Genomic DNA, 24,306 nt, shown 5'->3' on the forward strand with positions numbered 1-24,306 from the left:
AATTTTAAGTCATTCTTGCATTTTCTACAAACAGTACTGTAACCAGCATATATTTGATCAACCTTTGTCGTGCAACATAATATAGAAAGGAAAAAAGTTTGAAAAAGTGTCCTATCACAACTAAAGGAGTCGTTGTCAAAGGTCAAAGGTCAGGGAAAATATGAGCTGTCTGCATTTTACTGACATATACTTCAATTAATATTGTTGACTTGTACTACAATAATGTTCCTTTTGCTGTTTATTTATTCATATAATCAATCAAACATTGTCAGAGCACTTATTTTTATTTCTTTTTTTAAAATTCATTTTCATTTTCAATCTTAGAAATCAAATGTCCAGTTTTAACTCTGTTATAAACATCTGCCATTAATTTCATTGTTGTTTGTTTTTGTTAAAGCAAAACAAAACAAAACAAAGTACCAGAGTGTAGCATCAACTAGCTTTAGTCATTGCAATTTTTTCAGTGCAGCTCATTGTAACATACTCAAATCACTATTTAGATAAATGAAAGCAGCTTCACAGCATTTCAGAAACAGCAAATGAAATGCAGGAATGAGATTCAGATTTCAGAAACATACATTTTTGACTTGGCAAATAAAAACATGTAAGATAGATAAAATATATAAGCTAAGGCAAATATGGAAAAGATGAGAATTAAAATAAAAACAATCTTGATCACAACAGAGTTTGATCAGAAATGTGATCGGCACGGATATTTACATAAAAAAACAAAACGTTACGAAACACAGCACGTTACACATTACACGTATTACGCGAGGTCATCCAAGTTCAACCAGCCCCTTTCTTTAAAGTGAAAAGGTTGTGAAACATAAATTAGTATTGGATATTTTTTTATCACGGTCACACTCTTAAAAAGCAAAAAACTAGGTTAACTTATAATAGTTAAAATAAATTGGCATTCTGGTGGAGAAAAAAAACCTTACAAAACTATTAGAACAATTTAGGCATGTTTCCTGTTAGAAAAACTAAATACATGGAACTGTCGAGCCTCTCAAGTTTAATACAAGAACTCCAGCAACCTCACTCACAAATGAATGAGGCACAAGAAACCTGGCCTTGTTGTAAAGTTTGGCGGTTTGCGTATATTTGGTATATTTGTCAGCACTAACCACTGCATAATATCCTCCTCAATCCTCACATTAACAAAAATCAGTCTCCGTTATAAACAGGTGCTATTCAATTTAATTGTTGTTTGTTTTTATCTAATCTAATTAGAGATCTAGTAATATCTTATCGGAACTAAAAACATCTAATCTAATGCTAAGCATCACAAATTCAGATTTCTTCTGTATTTTTTAGAGAAATGAATGCAACTGAACTCCCATCGTTACTAACGTCTCTGCTTTGTGATAAAGGATTATGTAGCATGGAGAGATTCCTCCTAAAACTTTGTGCTCCAATTATATGGAACAGAGGACTAAGGCAACAGCAGAACTGAGATAGAGGATAAAGGATAAACCAAGAAAGGTGCAATGCTTCCATCACTGCATGTGTGTGTTTCACAAAACCCCAGATTATAAATGACATTACAGAGTCGCAGACGTGCAGAGGAGTCAAACAAAGAAAAGTCCCAAAAGTTATCCCTAAAATCACTTTTGAAGGCAGTTGCTGCCTGTTTATCTTGCCCTGTTTCATCATTATCCACATGTGGACATGACAGAATGTAGTGATAAGGAAAGGAATGAGAAAAAAAAGGCAAAACTCTGTGTAGACTCGAGCTTGGGTCCATTCAAACAGACACAGTTGAACCTCAAATATGACTTCGGTATACATGAACTGCTTAATGCTTGCAGCAGCACATACCAGCCATACCAAGATGCTAGTAATGAGGACACCACATTTTCTTGAGACCTGTGCACACAGACGTGAAACCTGAACAAAAGAAAAATAATAATGCAACGACATGACAGTGAGGATTAAAATAGAGGCGTACAGTCCTAGATAATAAACTGCTGTCATGAATCCACAGACCCACTCTCCAAAGATCCAGCTACGGAGTAAATTACAGGCCTCAAATGGCAAGGTCACAGTGATGCAAAGGTTAGATATTGTAAGTTGCAGAAGTAAGATATCGGGTGTGATCTTCCAAGCTTGTTCTTTTCGGATGACCCACATCAGGAAGCTGTTTCCGGACAGGCTGATGCAGAAGAAAATAATAATGGCAGCAGCACAATAGCATTCGAGCGCCGACAGTGGAAAGTCATCCTGACTGCTTTCAGTCTCATTAAAGAATGTAAACTCGTCACTGCTCAAGGCCATTATTTACTTGTTGAGGTCTTGTAAGGAAATAGCTGCTGACCTATTGAAGAAGTAAAGATATAAGGTTAGTTTTTTTTTAAAATATACATAAATGATTACATTTTTTGTTGTGGTTTAAATCTATCAGACAAATCTCGATAAAAACTAATCCAGTCCAGTGTAATAGACACAACACTATACAAACTTCAACAGTGTTGAAAGTTAAAGGTTATGATTTGGAAATCTGTTGTTTGGAGCGACTGTTGTGTTATACTGTAATGTTTATAAGAAATACCATGAGTGCTTTTTAATGTAATAGCAGTTAATTCAAAGTAATCATAATATTTATTCAACATGTAATTTTTGCGCTTGTATCCTATCCCCATCTATTCCTGTGAATTATAATGTGTAGTAAAGGTGAACACAGTGGCATCAGTTTTGTCTAATTTAGACACCGGTTCTTTTCATCCACCTTCCACGCACTGCTGTCAGGTTTCAGGACAATTCTATAGCACGAAATGCATCTCTCTTCATTCTAATTACACTCAGGACCACCTGCCAAGTGCATGTACATTCATTCTGCTCCTAGAAGGGCTCCCTTTGGGGATCTGCCAAGTCCAGAAGCCACTGCAGCTTGTTGCTTCATGATCACTAAACATTGTAATGTGTAGTTGGGTTTGGGATCCCTACTAGTGAAACCATGATGAAGCTCAACCTCAACCTAGACTTTTAGTCTAATTAAGAGTTTAAGATCACCGTTTGAGGCTTTTCTTTATGAGTCTTTGTGAGGACATTACTGTTGATCTAGCAAAGAAGTGAGAATATATTATTGTTATTATTATTAGTAGTAGTATATACATTAATAAAGTAATTATTTTTTAGGCCAACCTAGATAAAGACTAATGTAGCCTAACGTAACAGATCCTATCTTTTAATACACAGTTTGAACTGCTTTAAGTGTTTAAGAGGTTGTGTTATACTGCCTTTTTTGTAGGGCAAACCATAAACAGTCAAAGTGATCAGAATGCTTATTAATGATATTTATTAGAAATATCACAATTCCGTATATATCATGCCTTTAACTTAGAATGAACCACATAAAATGAAATGTGCTAAAGCACTATAATACCCATAAATGGCACATAAACCTATTCTGTAAGAGTTATAGTGAGTCATTAAAAAAATTGTCACAACAAGTGTTATTGTATGCATAGCAACATCAAAATGTTTTTTTTTTCATGGTGATGATTTAAGAGTCTATCTATCAGGTGATCCAGGTGATCGATATATGCATTTTTTTTTCTCTGCCCGTTCTGTTGGTTTTTGTCTTTTGCCCTTCTCCCCCGTCCCTCTTCTCAGCTGTTTCTCTTTCCCTCTTTCTTTCTCCCCTTCTTTCCCCCAGTCAAGTCTGTCCCGTATTCAGTGAGTGAAAATAAAATGAACAATAAAAGGTGAATCAAATGGACCATTACGGCAAAGCTGGGATGGTCAATTTGGTAAAGTAAATCCGTTGGGCATCTTTCTTTGCCTTTAGACAACAATTCTGATGGCAAAAGAGCCAAACGGGACAGGCAAAAAAAAAAGAAAAAAAAAAAGAGTCTATTTTAACTTTTTTTCCATTTTCATTATCATTCTTGTAATATAAGTTTCACTCCATATTCTTGGATTTTTCATTAAAGTTTTTCCCAAACGTTCCCATTTACACAAATCGACTCCTTACCTTGTGCATGTGCTCATGTGTCAGGCTAGGTCCTGCTCACAGCCTCTCTCAGTGATAGTGTTAATGCACGTAAACTTCACACTAATTTCACTCTAACATGAACTAAAGAAAAGTGCTGTTTGAGCATTTTGTTTTTTCCAGTCCAGTTTATTGTGACATACCAAAATCATTTTGTGGGAACAGAGAAGTGAAAACAGCTTCCTGCTTAAGTTACATCTCTACACAGAGATCAACTCACAAAGAAAACAATAAGCAAATTTAAATTGCATTCAATTGAATCATACAAACATGATTAGAGTTTTGGGGACATAATTTGTTGCAAATTGTGCAAAATATAAGGTTAAAACAACATATTTCATGTTATGCCTGATGTAGCTGTGTAAGTACCAAAATGGGTAACATTTAACTGAGTCCTTGTCCTTGAGCCAGCTCTTATGGAACTAAAAAGTTAAAATCACTAAGGTCACATTCCTTTTTAACCTGAAATAATATACCTTATAAATGAACAAATTAGTACATTCATGTTTAATCAAATGATAGCAATAAGCAACCAGTAATAAAGATAAAGACCCAATCATCAGTAATTTCTGACTGTCAGACAAAAGAAGTGTTAAGGAAAATGATCTGAAAAGTTACAGCTTTATTTATTATAACAAATCTGATGTTGATATAAATTTCAGGTAATTTATCTAATTCTAACACAAAGCATCTAATCCTAATTTCAACTGCAAACTGCACTTACATGATATATAGTCATTCTCAGGTGGAGTGCAGGATCCATCCAGATGAGGAAGCTGCATTAATTTGTCGTTTTTGACCCACTGCAGTTTTTGCTGGTCTTCATACAACCCAGTATCAGTGCTATCGTACAGGTGATTACTAATAATAATTAAATTAGCTTATAAACGAACATGTAGTCAGTTCATTTCACTAAAGACCAGCAGCCCAGTAAGATGGAAAAAATATGTACTACACTGGCTGGTCCACTAGAGGACATCATGTGAGTGTCACACTTGTATCCTTGTAGTATAAGCAGGGGGCAATAGTTTACTGAAAGCTAAAATATCCCTATTGACTAAGCTCCTTCTATACTGGCTAAGATTAAGCTCCTGCTGAAGGCTAATACTTTTAACAAATTAATAAAAGTGTAATTACTCAGGAAACCTGATGCAATACCATGAAAAATAACACCAACAAGTTTTTGTGTTATTCTAGCTCAGTCTGGTCTGGCTAATTTTAGGAGGCCATGTCATTTCAGGTGCTGTTGTTCAAGTAAGCAGCATACATGTATGTTGCTACTTGAACAACAGGGAAAAGGGAAATAACCATGTTTCCATCTTAAACAGGCCAATCCCAGTAGTTACCTCTGCATTCTCTCTGTGTTCATACTGAGTTTGAAGCAGGAAATTTTACATTATTCTTTATGATGAAACTATAATGTTAAAATACCCTTTACCCATTAAATCTGCATACTGTTAGACATTTTAGTTACACAAAGAGTTTCACATTTATTTTGTTATAACTTGTTACACCATAAGATATGGTAAACGACACACTACTAAGCATTGGTAAGGTATTAGTGAATCCCTATTTCATCATTTGAAAAACTGAAAGTACCCTGTGGTTGTTGGTGCTCAGTGTTTCTCTTCCTCTCTTAAACACCTCCTTAGACTCTGATGGTATACTTACATTTCAGAATTCTCTGAAACTCAAATGGGTCATGTTTGCACATTATTTATAAATTTTTGTGCTTTTTCGACTTCCTTTTTGTGTTCTAAAAATAGCTGACATTTTCTGTGGGGGGTAGTGAGTACTTCAAAGTCCACTGAGAAAGTTCCTACTGTGACCCAGCCAGAAAACTTTCAGTTATTTACTAAGATGACACCTTGCTATAATAGTTGTAACTAAAGGGGGAGTTTGTATTAGTTTATATCTTTCAGAGAATGAAATGCAGAAACTGCAGGATATTATGGCCAGGCAGACATCTAACAGGGTTCCTACATTGTAGTGCTTTTATCAATCTGCTGCACAAGATGGTGGAGGAAAGCAAGGCGCTATCATCTTAACACCTTTTTATTTTCCAACATGGTTTCAGAGCCAAACTGCAGCCAAGGGGAGATCTAAGAGGAAAGCACGAAGCACAGCAAGACATAGAGGTTTCCCTGGGAGAAAATAAGCATTTCAAACTAAAATCACGTTAAGGCCAAACTGATCCTTATATCAAACTAGTTGAACAATGTAGTGATGCCTGCATGCAGGAGAGGAGGAGGCAAGGAGAGAGCAAAAGAGGGAAAGCTACAGAGAGTAAGTGAATGAGGAGGATTGGGAAGAGCACCGGACTCTAGGGATCGCAACAAGTTGCCTGAAATCAGTCATAGTCAAAGTCATATATCCTTTATGTTTTTACCTTTGACCTTTAGTTTCACTGATGCAGTTTTATATATATTTAAACTGTCTTACCCACAACTCCTCAGTTCTTCACTGTCTTCACGCCACACAGCGGTTTTTCATCAGCAGAAATGTCAGATAGGAAAGGATTGTGGAATACTCTGATGCACCTGCTGGTGCACCAACTTAGGCACGCATGTCTTTTTACTGACAAAACATTTAAGTAAATTGTTGTAGTTAAGGAAGCATCTCTGAGTTGATTCAAAACAAAAAGAGGATGTCATGGTTATGGGTCAGGCGACCAAGGGTTCTGAGCTTTTGCAATTTCATTACAGATTTTGTGATGTGGGCTTTGTTTGCAGACTCTGTTAATTGTGTGGAGATCCTGTTGAGATCCTGTTGAGATCCTGTTTCTCTTTATTCTTTATCCTTTATTATTCTAGTTGCTCCGTTTCTTTGCCGCTTAACTACTCCCTCAGTTTTCAGCCGATTTTCACCATTCAAACGGGTACTTATTACTATTATACTTTTTAAAATATTACACTTTTTTCCTTTAATTTGTCCCATTGAAATGAATGGGAAACTTCCACAATTCTGCTAAAACTTGCTTGTCTTTGAAACCTAACTTCTTCCTCATACTTTCACCTGGAAACTCCATTCAAACTTTAAAACGTTCTCAAATGATTGGGCTATTCCTGTCTGATTCAGCTTTTTCATATCTGTTACCGTTTTTATTTAATGCCTCTTTAAGTTCTCAGTTGCAGCTTTGTGATTTTTCAGAAAATACATGTGTTGCTATGGTTGCTATGCAATTAACTCAGAGTGGACAGTGAAACTTTGTGAATTTTCTCTTCATGTCCAAACAACTTCTTGCTACTCGCTAAATTTCCACTCAACTTCCTCAAATTATACATCAAAACGGAGATATTTTTGCTGGCTTTCAGAAAATGTCACTATCACTGTTGTGGAAGTTACAGATTTTTATCAAATCGCCTCAGAGCAACACAATGTCTGAAAACTCTCCAAACAAAGTGAATGGGGACTTTGTTCAAAATCACAGCTGGAACTCTCTAATGAGAGGCATTTTCAAATCGTCATGTGTCCTTAAGTTAAGACACGAGGCTTGTGCCAATTCATCTTCAGACAGTGCTGACACTCAAGGTCGAAGCAGTTTTTACAGTCATCTTACCATTGAGCCATAAATTACGTTTGTTTGAGGGGAGGAAATCTGTCCTCCTCTCATTTTTCAAACTCCGAAAATGAAGCCGTTTCTTCTCTCGTCATATCTCCGCAACCGAGATACAGTCGATTGGTAATGAAACGAATCTTCAGACCAAAGTTTTTGGGTTCAATCCCACCTTGTTCGACTTTTTTTTTTTCACTACAAATTAATACACTATCACAGACAAGTAATTCATATTAATAATTTATTACAATTCTGCAAAGTTTTATGATTTTACCAGCTTTTCTAATATGGACCTCAGATTCTTGTTAACAGTCCATGGCAGAAATACATACAAGTACACAGCCTGATGAAGCAGACAGAAGCACTACCTCTGATTGGTTCAGCATTTTCACCTCTTATCAGCACAAATCTCAGCCTCTTCTGCTGTTTTCATTAGAATTTTAAGCTTTTCCAGAAATTCTGCTCATTCAACTCTTTTCAGCAAAATTTTCAGTTTTTTCTGCTTTTTTCAGAAAAAAAATATTTTCAGCAAAAATTCTGCTCATTCAACTCTTTTCAGCAAAATTTTCAGTTTTTTCTGCTTTTTTCAGAAAAAAACTATTTTCAGCAGAAATTCTGCTGATTGAACTCTTTTCAGCAAAAATTCTGCTAATTGAACTCTTTTCAGCAGAATTTTCACCTCAGTAGGGGTCCTACTGCGTTTGGCTTGACATGCGCGAAAGAGAGGCCCTCTTTCGCGCATGTCAAGCCACACGTGCATCTCCTGCGTGTTGTGTCGGTCGTTGTTGTGTACCCTTGCGAATTGTGTAATTTGTACACAACTACATTTGGATAAAACTCCGTGGAGGGTTAGAAACTGTCTCTAAATGGGAGGTCTTCAAAAGAAAAAGTTTGAGAGGGGCTCTGCCACCAACTACATCACAAGAAACAGAGCTCGAAAGAAGTTGCAGCTCAGCCTCCCAGATTTCAGGCGACTTTGCATTCTCAAAGGCATATACCCTCATGAGCCAAAACACAAGAAGAAGGTGAACAAGGGATCTACAGCCCCAAGGACCTTCTACCTGCTCAAAGACATCCGCTTTCTGCTCCATGAGCCAATTGTTGGAAAGTTCAGAGAGTACAAGATATTTGTGCGTAAGCTTAAGAAGGCTTATGGAAAAACAGAGTGGTCTGCAGTGGAAAGACTGAGAGAGAACAAGCCGACCTATAAATTGGATCACATCATCAAAGAAAGGTATCCAACCTTCATTGATGCCCTCCGTGATATCGACGATGCCCTCTGCATGTGCTTCCTCTTCTCTACTTTTGCTCGAACAGGAAAATGTCATGTGCAGACAATCCAGCTGTGCAGGCGCCTTACTGTGGAGTGGATGAACTATGTGATCGCATCACGTTCTCTCCGAAAGGTTTTCCTCTCCATCAAGGGAATATATTATCAGGCTGAGGTGATGGGACAGCTCATTACATGGGTGGTGCCATATCAGTTCTCCCATGATCACCCCGTTGATGTTGATTACAGAGTAATGGCAACATTCACAGAGTTGTACACCACTCTGCTGGGCTTTGTCAGTTTCAGGCTCTACAGTTCCCTCAACTTGGTCTACCCACCAAAGCTGGACAGTAATGGAGAGTCAGAGCCTAAGGAAGAGAGTGAGGATGACTATGCCATGAATTCAGAAAGTTACTTAGAGAAACTGTCAGCTCTGAGTGCCAGTCTGGCACGCGTGGTTTCTTCTGCAGATGAGGAGGAGGCTCAACTGGACCAGTTTCCCAGTGAAGGGGAGGACATGGAGAAGATGGAGGCTAGGGAAAAGGAACTGAAACAGCAAGAAGCTCAGAAGAAGCTTTTTGAGGGACTCAAGTTTTACCTCAACAGAGAAGTTCCCAGAGAGTCTCTGGCATTCGTCATCAGGTGTTTTGGAGGTCAGGTATCCTGGGACAAGTCTGTGTGCATTGGTAGCACATACGATGTGACAGATGAGACCATCACTCATCAAATTATTGACAGGCCCAGTGTTGGCAAACAGTATATCAACAGATACTACATCCAACCCCAGTGGCTATACGACTGTGTCAATGCCAAAATTCTCTTGCCTGTGGAGGATTATTTCCTTGGGGTGACTCTACCCCCTCACCTGTCTCCGTTTGTGGAGGAGAAGGAAGGTGACTATGTGCCTCCAGAGAAACTGAAGATGATGGCCTTACAGCGAGGAGAAAAACCAGGCAATGAACAAGAGGAGGATGAGGAAGAAGAGGAGGAGGAGGGAGAACAGGAAGAAGAACAAGAAGAGGATGACAATGGTGATGAAGAGGATGATGAAGAGGAAGTAGCAGAAGAGAAAAACCTTAAGAAAATGGAAGAACAAAGATCCCAGGGCAAGTCTCTACATGTCAAAGTGACACCTGGAAAGCTGAAGGTAGAAAATAAGGCACGCTTGGAGCAGGAGGAGAAAGCAGAGGAGAAGCGTCTGGCCATTATGATGATGAAGAAAAAGGAAAAGTACCTCTATGACAAAATCATGTTTGGAAAGAAAAGAAAAGTCCGTGAGGCTAACAAGCTTGCTGCCAAGAGGAAGGCTCACGATGATTCAGAAAAAGCAAAAAAGAAAAAGGCCCGAAAATAACTGGTGCCTTCTTCAGACTGACTTTCTTTTTAACTTTGAGACTCAGTGCATTGCAGGTTTACATACCATAAAACCTGAAAGTGCAGTAGAGCTCTGCGTGCTACATGCACTCTAATGACCTCTGCAGAACTTCAAACAGCGCAGGTTGTCACAAATGCTAGTTGTGTGATTATTATTGTAAAAGTAACTGTTTGATCTGTGCTCCACTTTTCTGTATTGTACAATACAACTTCCTGTTTATTTTAAAATCTGTAACCGAAACATTTTACAGTTAAACGGACTGAATTAAACCTGTTACTTGTGATATTGCAAAAGAAAAAAAAGAATTTTCACCTCTTTTCAGCAGAAATTCTGCTGATTCATCTCTTTTCTGCAAAGTTTTCAGCCTTTTCACCTCTTATCACCACAATTCTCAGCAGCTTCTGCTCATTTCAGCAGAATTGTCAGTCTCTCCACCTTTTCTTTGTGAGCAAGAGTTTGGTGCAGTGACATGAGTAGCTGCCTTGAGACCACAAGGTCCAGGTTCAAATCCTGCTCAGGGCAACATTTTTTTTTCTTTTTCAGCAGACATCTTCAGCGTTAAGGCATCCACACAGCATTTTCACAGGAAATGCAAATTTTTTCTAGTTCTGTTTGGGTTTCCTTGTGCTTATGACTTTTTTTTATTCCCACTAGTTCCCTATTCTATTATTTTATGTCTCTAGTTTAGTCTGTTTTGTCTGTTAGTTCTCCTCCTGCCCCTTTAGACATCTGTCTGTGTTTTATTCTTTTGTGTCTCCTTGAAGTCTTTCATGTCTCCATGTATGTTTAAGTTTTGTCAATGTCAAGTTTGGGTATCTTGTCTCTCTGTGTTTATGCTTCCTGTTTTATTTTATTTTAGTGAGCCTGTGTCCTTTGCGCGCTGTCCTTTGTCAGAGTATCTGTTGTAGTTCCTTTTTCCGTTGTCCTTTGTGTTTCTCAGTACTAGTGTGTTTCGTCATGCCACCTCATTGTGTTTTTTCGTAGATGTTTAGTTTTCTGTTTTCCCCATTGAGCTTTTGTTTCACCCATTTGGATGTTTGCTGCTTTCGTTCCTTTTTTGCCATCAATCAAATACACAGTTCGCTTTGTTAACCTCTTTCTGCTCATGTCTGCATTTGGGTTCAACTCACCTTCAAATCTAAACACCCTGGAGATTATGACAGAGAAGCTATTAGTTTGCTTAAGAATATTACAACATTTCCAGCACAGCAAACATTGCCTCACTTTTTGTGTCAGGTCTATATTGGCCAGAGGTAGATGAAACTAACCCTGCTCAAAAGCATCCAGAATGATCATAACATTTATCCAGCATGTCAGCATACGTGTCCTGTCATCAGTGACAGTTAAAAAATATGAAGTCAACTATATGGAAGAAAAATTAGGAGGCTAAATGGAATTTTAATAAAGTGGACCAATTTAAATGTTGTGTTTGAGAACAATGTGATGACATCAGAGATCTATAAATGATAAAGTGAGTCTAGGGTCACTGTGAGTCAGTGAAACAAAGAGTTAGCATACCTGTAGAATACCTGCAAACCTGTATGAATTGTCAGTTAAGCATAATTTATTCCATATGTCCAAGCTTTAACATTTTGTAATTTTTTTCTATTATGATTTATATTCCTGTAATATTAATGTCCATATTCCAAAACGTTTCTCATTTTTTATTACACGACTCATTACATTATTATCCATTTCAAAGAAAGATTAAAGGCCCAAGTGACTTCCCTTCTGCTTCACGGTTTCCCTTAGTGAATATGTTAATATACTTATACTACACACTACTCTGACTCTATCGGTGACCACAGAAAACTGCTGTCAATGCATTTTTTTCCCCCAATTCATCTGACATTACATACCACAAAAACAAAGAAGTGAAAAAAGCTTCACTGTATTTCAGAAACATTTTCATTTCTACAAAAAATACTAATAAAACGACACCAGCGAAATGCACAATTTTACAAACATCTTTGACCTTGCACATTAAAAAGCCTAAAACAAAATCTGTGTATATGATATCAAGACTATATGCAAAACATGTCAAATTATATACAACCTTTGTTTTGTAAAAGTATTTGAAGACTGAATCAGTGTTTACTTTCAAGAGGGACTTTTAAATGGATCATTGCGTCGTTCTGTGTTAACAGAAGAGTTGTCTACTGTGAAAGCTACATTCTGAATACCAGAGGTTTTCTGGCCAATATTTTCCTCCTTGTTCTTACTGCACAAATTTTTACATTTCAAAAGATTAAACAGATTATTTCGCAACTTCTGTGAGAGCATGTATAGCAGAGGGTTCATACAGCAGTGAGAATAGGCAAGCATTTCACAAATACGGTAGGCAACTGCTAACCGTTCCTCTGCCTTACAACCTTTGGGTTTATAAAGAGAGTTAATTAAAAGCATAATATGGTATGGCCCCCAGCAAATGAAGAAGACTGCAACAATACACAACAGCACAGCTACAGTCTTGTGCTTCTTTCTACTTAAACCTTGTAAAACTGTCTTGAGGATGGCAGAATAGCAAAAAATAATGATGGCAAATGGGAGGAAGAATAGCAGTGACACTTGGAGATAACGTCCAAGCTTGTCATCAGATCCATCATCACAATAGTTCTGATTATCCCAGTTTATGGCTTTTACTTTAGTTGCATCACTCAGGGATGCCGAGATGCTGATGATCCAGGCAGCTATACAGGCGCCGATTGCATACCTCCTTCTTCTAGCACGGTTGCTTTTCCAGTTTGGCAGCACCACCCTAATGAAACGGGCAACTGTCATGGCGGTCAGTAGAATGACACTGCTGTACAAACCAACAAAGAATACGGCAGTCATTAATTTGCAGACAAAGTCCCCAAAGACCCATTGTTGTAGGTGATCAACGGCCCAGAACGGAAGTGTGATGGTGAAGATCAAATCAGAGCAGGCCAGGTTCAGGATGAAAATATTTGTGATACTTTTCAGGTCCTCGTAGATGAAAAGAACACATAAGAGGAGGCTGTTGCCTATGATACTGAGGATGAAGATCAAGATGAAGAAAGGGCCAGTAATACTGGGAAAGTCACTGTCACAAAGAAAATGGACTTGATCGCTTGTCATGTTGTTTGCCATTGTCGATTTTCTACAAAATATAAACACAAAATAAGATTTTTTCAACACATTTAAATACTATAACTTAGCTGTTTTCTCTATACTGACAGAAACTGTGGATTTTAGTTTTAATTTAATATGTAAAACAGAGACTAATAAAGGGGATTAAACACAGAAACCTACCTCTTGTATCTGCCAGCAAGTGTTCTGTTGAACTGTACTGTTCAGGAAAAGCTGCAATGATCTTAAGCAAACCAACAGTTCCTCTTTCTGTTTCACACTAAGTTCAAGATAACGCCCAAACCAAAATAAAAAACAAACAAACATTTTGTCCACATTTAAAATGAAACTTAAACAAAATTACACCTATGTTTCAATATCACTCACAACTAATTGTCTACAGTTTTGCTGCACTGATCAAAAGATAAAGATAAAGTTTTATTTATCTGATTTTTTATTTTTATTTGGTAAAGCCTTAAAATGCTGATGATATAAAGTTTGAAAATAAGCTACTTTTTTGGGAAGAAAATATATCCTGCTGAAAATAATGGAAACAATAAAAAAAACTTTGTAAAACTAATTGATATAATAACATAAACCCCTAAAACCCCTAGTTTGTTTTTCATACATGCTAATCTGATGGCTGAGTCTGCACCTGCTGAACTTGCCTGCTTTGTTGAACCGAACATGGAAGATGTTAACACACTGGATCAATCGTTGAGCCTTTTCTATTATCATGCTAAGTGAGTTATTTGAGGCTTCTTCACACTACACTCTAACTGATCTGCACCAGGAATTTGGTCCAACATGATTACAAAATCGACCTCTTAAGTCGACAGGTCTATTTGCTAGTTGCTCGCTTGTTGAAAAAGAAAGTATGCTGTTAAGAAAATATTAAAAGGTATCTCTTTCAAAATAAATAAACTTCAACAAGATACAAAAGTTAGTTTAATTTTTTTTAATGAAATTCATTGAGAAAAATAATCATAATATCAAATGTATATAAACAAACAACTTTTATAGTGATTTTTTTTTTTAAAGGAGGAGGGAGCCTAAGGTTACATCATTTGCCATTTTACAATGCTGTGTTCGCAGCCATTCCCCAACTCTCTGTGAATGGTACTCATGGCCAATGATCAGTGGTCTTTGATCAATGGTCATGAGAATTTGCATATTTATGATGAAGGAACTGACCTCCCAGCCCATTGTTCTTTCAGTTGGCTGGTTTCAGTCATTATGCAAATGTACTGTTTATAAGATTGGGGAAACCTGCAGTCGGCTGAGACTGAAGAAGTCCCTTGGATGAGTGACAAAACATTTCTCCCACTGAAAACGCTACGTCCAGATGAACAGATTCAACTTTTGGAGACATGTAATCATAGTGACCAATCTACAGTATCACTACTACAATACAGTATAATCAACTGATCATTTTGGAGTAGTGGAAGTTTAAAATAGAAGATTCTGATTAGAAAGTATATAAACACAGTTAAAAACATTAAGAAAAGGTATTGAAACACAATGTCAAACTGAAATTGTCACTTCTGTTTCTCTTTATATCAGGGGTCTCGAACTGCAGGCCTCGAGGGCCGGTGTCCTGCAGGCTTTAGATGTGTCCTTGATCCAACACAGCTGATTTAAAGGCTAAATGAGCTCCTCAACATGTCTTGAAGTTCTCCAGAGGCCTGGTAATGAACTAATCATTTGATTCAGGTGTGTTGACCCAGGGTGAGATCTAAAATCTGCAGGACACTGGCCCTCGATTAAGCATGTTGCCATGGTGATTTAGCCAGGTAAAAACAAAGTCACTTTTGTAACAGAAAACTTAATCTTGCTGTGTGGTACACCCCTTTGGCATCAACAAAGTCAGACTCTATCATTAATAGGTGCTGCCAACTTTTTTTGTTGTTTTTTTGCTTGTACTATATTAAGTTCAGCTAATTTATCTAATCAAATTCTCCAGCATCTACCCGTCTCATCCTAATGCATGCATGCTACAGTAAATTCAAATTTCTTCCTCATTTTGGAGAGGGATTAATGCCATTGGACTGTCAGTTTTAGTTTCATCTCTGCACAGTGATAATGTATTGCACGGCATGGGAAGATACCTCCTAAACCTTTGTACTCCTATTAAATGCACCAAAGGGATAAAGCAGCAGTAGATGTGAATGATGGAATGAATGATCAACCAAGCATAGTGCAATGCATATATCAGTTCATGTGTGTACTCATAAAAATCCAATAGTAGCAAGGACTGTATAAACATGTGGATGCTAGAAGGAGCCAAGCATAGAAAAGTACTGACAGTTATGCCTAAAATCAATTTTGAAGGCTGTTGTTGGCTGTTTATCCTGCCCTGCTTCGCCATTATCCACATGTGAACATAACAGAATGAAGTGATAAGGACAGGAATGAGAAAGAAAAGAAAAATCTGTGTGTAGATTTCAGTGAGTTTCATGGTTAGTGACTCCACAAAATTTACACACACTTTCATGTCAGCGATTTCGATGACTCGACCACTCACAGCCAGTTTAATGCTTGCAGCAGCACACACCAGCCACATCACAATGCTACCTATGAGAACACCATATTTTGTTAAGGCCTGTGCAGACAAGCACCAAGGCTGAACCACAGTAACATAAGAATGCAAAGACATGGCAGTGAGGATCACCACGGCGGTGAATAGTCCCAGAAAATAAATCCCTACACCTACTCCGCAGGCCCACTCTCCAAAGACCCACGTATGGAGTGCATTACAGGCTGCAAAAGGCAATGTCACAGTGAGGCAGAGGTTAGAAACTGTGAGCTGAAGAAGTAAAATATCCGATGTGATCTTCCAAGCTTGTTCCGTCCAGAGGACCCACAGCAGGAAGCTGTTTGTAGGAAGGCTGATGCAGAAGACGAGACTGTTGACAGCAGCAGGATAGTAAAGTTCTGATATCTTAATGTCATACTCGGTCTCACTGCTGTGAGTCTCATTAAAGTGTATGTAATCATAACTGTCACTGTCCAAGGCCATGATTTACTTGTTTAGGTCTTGTGAGGAAAGTACTGTTGAGGAAATGAAAAAAAAAATCTTATACTGTGAAGATGATTTTTTTTATTTATATATATATATATATATATATATATATATATATATATATATATATATATATATATATAATTAATGCATTTTGGTACAAATATGTTAGTCAAGATAAAAACTAAAGCAGTTTAGAACCAATGATTATAAAGTTAAACAGCATAATATTCATGCCTTCAACAGCATTCAGGAAAAATTAAATGTAGAAACAAGAATATGGAATAAAAACAGAAGATACTGAATTTTGTCTCAAAATAAACCATTTTAAATAAAATGTGTTTAATCAGAATGATATGACATCTGTCACGGGTTGCCAGGGCAAGCAGTGTGCGAATTATTTAGGATCCAAGATGCGGCAGCTGTGGTGCAAGTGAGTTTATTAATCAAATGTAGATACAAACAGAGATGGCGAGGGTGAGCATGAAACTAAGAAAACCTAAACTGGGAAAAACTAACCAGATGCAGGGAGGCACGGGGAAATACACAGAATGACGGACGGAGAGACGCAGACAAACCAGCAACAAGGACGAGGGAACACACTAAATACACACACCAGCAATCAGGGGATGGGAAACAGGAGGGAACCACACCTGGGAGACATCACAGCTGACGAGGCAGGGGAAACATACACAGAACGCACTGACGTCAGACAGACACCTTCAAAGTAAAACAGGAACACATACATGTAATGACACAACACACACAAACTTAACACAGACTGGGGAACACAGAACGCAGGAACATGAAACGTGAAGAAGGAGAGTACAAAAACCCAGAATAAACAAAACCACAGAATAATAAAAACATAAACACGGAGTCACAGACTCCGGACCATGACAACATCAGAGATGAATGGCAAATAAAGCAAGTCCACGGGGGTTATTGTGAACCAGTGAAGAAAATGGTCACAACATATAATGTTGCTTGCATAACAGCACTGAAGTTTTATTTAATATTCCCTGGTTAATTCATATCGCAGTAATATCAAATTCCACCCCATATTCCTACATTTCCTTACATTTCCTATATTTCTGTCACAACTTTTATTTTTGTTAATAATAAATAAATAATTGTTAAGATAAATAATAAATATTAATATTTTATTATTACATGAATCATTTCTCATGAGTGTTATCACCTAATTCAAAAGAGAAAGACAGCCAAGAAGAGCCTACCTTGTGCATGCACTCTGTGTTTCCCTCACTGATTGTGTTAATACACTTACACTTCGTACTAATATGACCACAGAAATTTTCTTTCATTGCATTTTTTCCGTCTAGCCTATCATGACATGTGCAAAGAGAAGAGAGAAGTGAAAACAGCTTCACTGGATTTCAGCAACATTTTCTTTTCATTTTCTTTTTTACAAAAACAGCATTGCTTGTAAAAGTGCAGTAAAAAAGTGCAGATTCTTAAACGCATACATTTTACTTTTACTTGGTGCATTAAAATGAAAAAATGCATGTCATTTCAATTGAATTTCAGGAGAACATACCCGTCGAGTCTACGGTAGCGCAAAGTCTATACGGTGACCGTAGACACTGTAAAACTTGGCCCGATAGGAGCTCAGAATCCTGTTATGGCTAGTCATTGCACATCATTATAACACAGAAGAAAATAAAGGGGATGGACAGTACGGTAGTGCAATTCATCCAGATCGGTGATTGGTCAAAAGTCTAGGGTGGCAAAAGGGGAAAGAAGAGCCTTGTGATTGGTGAATATAGTGCAATGAAGGAAACTTCTGTTTTTCATTCAGTCTGTTGTTTTTTTTTCTTTATCAGGTGATGTTTCCAGCTCCTTTATCGCAACTGATGCCTGGACTGCTGTTTGTGGTCTTCAGTATGATCACAATGTGTTATTTATTTATTTTGAGTGGTTTACAATGACAGCACAGTATTATCAGTGTACAAACAATAAAAGCATCTAGTTTTTACTCCAACATCGATGAGGATTTTTCTTTGGCTCTTTTGAACCAAAACAGGTTGGAAAATCCCCTGAAATTAACAGCAATTGAGAATGAATTGCTTTCATTTCTTCTGTGTTATTATGATGTGCAAAGACTGGCCATAGGAGGAGTGCCCCGATGAGACAATGTAATTGTTTTACTTTTATACTGGTAAATTGAGAAGGATTATTCATACCATTGTACTGTCATTTGTACTTGTCTGTACAAGCAAGAAAATTAAAGGCATACCCTGAACTTCTGACCCCCACACGGAGAGACATTGTTGCACTTTGCTGCCATGTTAAGGTCCACTTCTCAAAGAGAAACGAGTCGTAAAATCAGTACAAAGTTGCTATGAGAGATTATCTTTGTATTGTGACGTAAGTATTTGAAGAGGGGTCACTGAATAGATGATTATGAAAATGGTGTGATCATATCTTTCACAGTCACTAGACCTCAACCTATCTGGGGGAAATTTGACTGTCATAACAGACAGATAATAGCTCTGTTAGTGTTTCCGAATCAATTCCAGGAAACACTGAAGCTGTTGCAGAGGCTTGTGTTGTACAAAAACTTGTGTTTGCCACCTGCTTGTACACATTGCTTCTGTGGTTCTGGTCTGTTATGTGTTTCTACATAGTTGTGTCTTCTGAACCTGTTGGCAGAGAAGGCTATTTGTGTGCAACTAAATAAAAAACATATAAAACATATTTCTCTTTCTATAGATTGTATTTATTTATACTTGTATGTTTGTATGTAAGTGGATGAAACAGGAATACAGGAAAACATCACTGCAGGATAGTCAATCAGTGAACTTGATTATAAATGCAATGCAAGGGGCTTTACATAATTAACTGTGTACAAAAAGTCAAAAGTGCCTGTCAGGTATGCTGGAATCATACACGTTACCATCAACAATATCACTGTGAATGTTACACACTTAAAGAAAGTTTATGAGCAACATGTACTGACAATAGCCATACATGGGTAAATGGGTAGTAAATGGCAGTGCAGTAAATCTGCCTAGTATGATTAATATCATACTAGGCAGATTCGTATGATATCATGATCGTGGCTCAAGAGTTGGGAGTTTTCCTTGTAATCGGAAGGTAGCCGGGTCGAGCCCCGGCTCGGACAGTCTCGGTCGTTGTGTCCTTGGGCAAGACACTTCACCTACCGCCTACTGGTGTTGGCCAGAAGGGCCGATGGCGCGATATGGTACCCTCGCTTCTGTCAGTCTGCCCCAGGGCAGCTGTGGCTACAACTGTAGCTTGCCTCCACCAGTGTGTGAATGTGTGTGTGAATGGGTGGATGACTGGGTGTGTAAAGTGCTTTGGGGTTCCTAGGGGGGACTAGTAAAAGCGCTATACAAATACAGGCCATTTACCATTAAATACACGATACACTTACTACTTCATATATCTCACATCATTTGTAACGAGCCACCGAAAGCACCACGTGAAGGCGCGTGGATACCTTCTGTGCGTGAGTGAATGCAACGACTCGGCTGAGCAGCTCCTGTGGAGGTTTGGTGAAGACCATACTTCTCACCCGGTCTGCTGACGAAGTGCAGGGGCATCTGGATTTATAACACGAACTGCTAGTGTCATCATCATCAGCTGTAGCCACTGAAAAGACTAGAAATGGGCGTAATACATTAGATGTACCCTGAAGTAAAAGAGTTAAATGGGCTATTCAGCCTCGTGTAATTTCAGCTAAATCCAGGAGCGTCTTAGAGTCTATCACTTACTGTAAACATAAAAGAAATTCCAGTTTCCATAAAAAATAGCAGACTTGCCGGTGTTCTGAGAAACCATCCTACTCTGACAAAACGTCCTACCCGTATTATAATTTGACGGTGACTTGCGACTAAACCTAACCCTGCCCCTAACCATAACCATAACCTTAAGAAGTATTCCGGATGGGTGAGAGAAAAAGACGTTAATTCGGCGTTGGTGTTGTGCGCATGCGCCGCGTCTGCGCAGAACCATTGGGTAGGATGTTTTTTCCCAGAACACCGGCTTCTTTGCTGTCCCACCGTGTGTTGTCGTTTTGGTGACGCAACTTCCGTCGACATACAATTGGTAGTCTACAGTTGGATTCGGCGCTCCTATTGGCCCCGAGTCTACAGTGTCTACGGTCACTGAAGACTCGGGGCCAATGAAAAGACGTAACCGTCTACGGCACAGGTGTCGAACTCCAGGCCTCGAGGGCCGGTATCCTGCAGGTTTTAGATGTGTCCTTGATCCAACACAGCTGATTTAAATGGGTAAATGGCCTCCTCAACATGTCTTGAAGTTCTCCAGAGGCCTGGTAATGAACTAATCATTTGATTCAGGGGTGTTGACCCGGGGTGATATCTAAAACCTGCAAGACATCGGCCCTCGAGGCCTGGGGTTCGACACCCCTGGTCTACAGTCACCGTAGACTTTGCACTACCGTAGACTACCGTAGTGCGTCATTTGCACAAGCAATTTTTTGTATGTAAATGCTTTCTATCTACCATTCACCTTCCAATGGACGCACTGGAGATCAACTTGGGGAACGAAACCACCAACCTTTCAGTTAGTAGGTGACCTACTCTATCTCTTGAGCTGCAGCCACCCAGGCGCTTGCAGCACCTAATATTCCCAGGTGAGGTTTAACCTGAGATTCTGTCATTTGGGGCAAAATAAAATAAAGTTATATTTAAAAATCGATTCAGGATTTTAATGAATCGATATCGTGTTATTCAAGCTAGGATCGATTTTCATCAGAAAATCGATAATCAAAACCCACCCCTACTTCTAAGGCTCCTCAAAACTTGAAATTTCCCCCTCTGAGTTTTTACCTTCTTGTTCTAATGTCTGGCCCTCCTCCACCTCATTTCCTGACAGCTCTAAGAACAACTCCACTTCCACAGTTATGAGTAAAATCCTTTCTGTCTCCCGGTCCTTTGTCATTTGTGGATGAAACGATCTAACACTGATATGAGTGTATAGGTGTGCAGAAGCAAGGTTGACAAAAACAAAAGTTAAAATGAGAAGTCTATTTGTCTATTGTTAATATTGTGCCAAACTGAGGAATCTTAACAGTAAAGAACCCATGCTGAGGTTGAGCATGTTATCTTACCCCAAGCAGAAAAAGGGAGAACTTCACTGAACGCTTCTGCTGTATTACACTGTGCTTCAGAGGGTCAATAACTACATGCCTGAACTCACTCATGGTACAAGATTATTTCCATCAAACAATAACTGTCAATGAATTTATACTGCAGCATCAACAAGAACAGTTAAGAGTCACAAAACAATAAACATCTTAAACAGCAACACATATTCCCAAGGCATGATGGGAGCTAACTAGCCACTCCCAACATGCCACAATATGATATTTTAGTAATTACATCTGCTTCTGTCTAATTGCTTCAATATGTAACAAAATTTCCTTTAACGGAAATCCACATAGATTTTGAAAATGTATGACATTATTACATCACAACATTCTGTGATTAAACAACACCTGATACAATATACTCTACTACAGATGATAAAAACAACAAATACATAACAATTTTGTTTTAAAAAAAATGCAATATGTTTGTTTTAAACGCAATGCTTCCATTATTCTAAAAAGATAAATAAATAAGTATCATAACTTGTTTTTCCTCTGGGTCACAGGAGGACACCATGTTTCCACAGTAAGCCTATGAGCCATCAAATACCACCTAAAGTCCCTGTGCTGCATGATAAAACAAGTAAACAGTTAGTGAGAGGAAAACGACAAAATCTAGTTGCAACAAGTTAAGACTACATTAGGTCAGACGGATACAGGGAGGAGATGGCCTATACAGGACTAAACGGCATCTCTGAAACTTTAATGTCTCCCAACCTGCTAACGGAAACAAGAAAATCGCTTCAGTTTCCTCGCTCAAGATCAAAGTGAAACTAAAGGTAAAACGTTGCGCTTGCAGTTGATTTTAAACGAAACCTCAGACCACAACCACTTCGGATGTTATCAGTTTGTTCTTTTTATTGTTTCAGCTGCAGTCTCAGCGCTGTTAAAACTTTTGAGTGTAAAGATTAAATATATTTTAAAAAAACATTAAAATATAGTCAACATATAAATTAGATATGGGGTCACCAAGCATAGTGTAGGTGTCCTAAATTGCATCTAAGAATCTGTATCACTGATGATCATCAGGGAAACACAAAGGGTGCGTTTCAAAAGTATCTTCTATTCCTAACCTTTTTTTTTTCGTTCCCTTCCTTCTCATGGTTCCTACACCTCAATGAAAACTAGGAGAACTGATAAGCCCTCAGGAAAAGAGAAGAACGGTTTGCTGAGAATATGAATGACCTTACAGTCTGACACCGGATTATGAAGGAGGGGCATAGAGGGCCAGATTTACTAATGATATATATGTCAAAGCCTTTACTTGACCAGGCTCAGGGAGGCACAGCCATGTCCCGTGACTGGTTGGGGGTAAGGGGAGGGAGTGTGGAAGAGGCCTGGGAGGAGATCACTCCCAGATCCCAGGCCCCCAGAGGTTCAGTTTCGGGGCCTTTATTGTTCTTACTGTATTTACTTCCTCTTCAACACTTATTGAGCACTTTAAGGACATTTCGTATCACTGCTATGCAGATGATATTCGGTTATATATCTCCTTTAAGCCCCATGATGTTTCCAAGCTACAGATTTTGCACAAGTGCATAGACTCCATTAGATGTTGGATGGCTGGAAACTTTCTTCAACTAAATGAGGAGAAGACTGAAGTTCTTGTTTGTGCTCCTAAAAATTTGTACCTAGTGTTATGGAAAACTTGGGTCCACTTGCTACATTTGCAAAACCGTCTATCAGGAGCCTTGGTGTTAGTATTGACTCAGCTCTGACTTTGGATGCTCATGTAAAATCTTTGGTTCGCTCCTGTTTTTATCACTTGAGAAACCTTGCTAAGCTGAGTCCATTGTATCGCGCTCCGAATTAGAAATTGTCCTTCATGCATTTGTTTCATCTCGTCTGGACTATTGTAATTCTTTGTTTACTTGTTTATATAAAGCCTCTTTGGAGCGTCTACAAGTTGTTCAGAGCGCTGCTGCAAAGCTTCTGACCAAGTCCTCCAAGTTTTCCCATGTCACACCCCTGCTGATTGAGCTGCACTGGCTCCCCGTTAAATTCAGAATCCAGTTTAAGGTTTTGACCTTGACTTTCAGGGCTCTGCATGGACAAGCACCAACATATATAAGTGAACTTTTACATCCATACATTCCCAGCAGGTCCCTGAGGTCATGTGACCAGGGCTTGCTTGCTGTCCAACACACGAGGCTGAAAACAAAAGGCGACAAAGCTTTTGGAATTGTGGCCCCCAGATTGTCGAACTCTCTCCCTTTGAGCCTGAGATCTGTGGACTCAGTGGTCGCTTTTAAAAAACAGCTAAAAACCCATCTTTTTAAACTTGCTTTTGGTTGATTTTTATTTTTAGGTTTTAGCTTCTGTGAAGCACTTTGTGATTTTTATCTTGAAAGGTGCTATATAAATAAAGTTTTACTTACTTACTTACCATCTGCCACTTCATCAGGAGCATCTCCAGGCATTGTAGGGAGGTCATACAGGCACATGGAGGCAACACACAAACAGTACTTAGCCTCATTTTGACTTGTTTTAAGGACCTGACATCAAAGTCGAATCAGCCTGTAGTGTGTTTTTCCACTTTCATTTTGAGTGTGACTCCAAATCCAGACCTCCTTGGTTGTTAAATTTGATTTCCGTTGATAATTTTTGTGTGATTTTGTTGTCAGCACATTCAACTATGTAAAGAACAAAGTATTTACAGTTTTTCTCGATTGCTTAAACACTATAACCAGGCTTTTAAACTAAAATTTCAAAACCGTAACGCTATTTTTCAAAAAGCTCACCCATTTCCCTGAACTATAAACACTATTCCCTGCTTTGACACATGAGTCAAATTTGGTGAACTGTTACTGCAAAACTCTACACACAAATCCCTACATT

The 24,306-nt window shown here is 38.4% G+C and overlaps 2 protein-coding genes and 1 long non-coding RNA gene across 3 annotated transcripts; 1 reads left to right on the forward strand and 2 right to left on the reverse strand.

Moving 5' to 3' along the window:
* Window positions 1-427: 427 nt before the first annotated feature.
* On the reverse strand, window positions 428-4,041 carry LOC113010893 (uncharacterized). Its single transcript, XR_013903343.1, has 2 exons — window positions 3,980-4,041; window positions 428-2,320 (listed from the first exon to the last, which is right to left on the reverse strand). It is a non-coding gene; the product is annotated as an uncharacterized LOC113010893 (long non-coding RNA).
* A 4,247-nt stretch (window positions 4,042-8,288) lies between these two features.
* On the forward strand, window positions 8,289-10,500 carry LOC113010455 (pescadillo-like). Its single transcript, XM_080292285.1, has one exon. It carries the CDS (start codon window positions 8,420-8,422, stop codon window positions 10,175-10,177), a length of 1,758 nt encoding a protein of 585 aa, XP_080148411.1. The 5' UTR covers window positions 8,289-8,419; the 3' UTR covers window positions 10,178-10,500.
* Window positions 10,501-11,847: 1,347 nt separating this feature from the next.
* On the reverse strand, window positions 11,848-13,588 carry LOC113010849 (chemokine XC receptor 1-like). Its single transcript, XM_026150075.2, has 2 exons — window positions 13,472-13,588; window positions 11,848-13,319 (listed from the first exon to the last, which is right to left on the reverse strand). Exon 2 carries the CDS (start codon window positions 13,307-13,309, stop codon window positions 12,299-12,301), a length of 1,011 nt encoding a protein of 336 aa, XP_026005860.2. The 5' UTR covers window positions 13,310-13,319; window positions 13,472-13,588; the 3' UTR covers window positions 11,848-12,298.
* Between the last annotated feature and the right edge of the window lie 10,718 nt (window positions 13,589-24,306).

Source organism: Astatotilapia calliptera, chromosome 18 (genome assembly GCF_964374335.1).
Source record: "Astatotilapia calliptera chromosome 18, fAstCal68.1, whole genome shotgun sequence".
Taxonomy (NCBI): domain Eukaryota; kingdom Metazoa; phylum Chordata; class Actinopteri; order Cichliformes; family Cichlidae; genus Astatotilapia; species Astatotilapia calliptera.

Bases quoted from the DNA above. Each gene is read 5' to 3' on its own strand.
- LOC113010455 (XM_080292285.1), top strand. From the start codon at position 8,420: ATGGGAGGTCTTCAAAAGAAAAAGTTTGAGAGGGGCTCTGCCACCAAC.
- LOC113010849 (XM_026150075.2), bottom strand. From the start codon at position 13,309: ATGGCAAACAACATGACAAGCGATCAAGTCCATTTTCTTTGTGACAGT.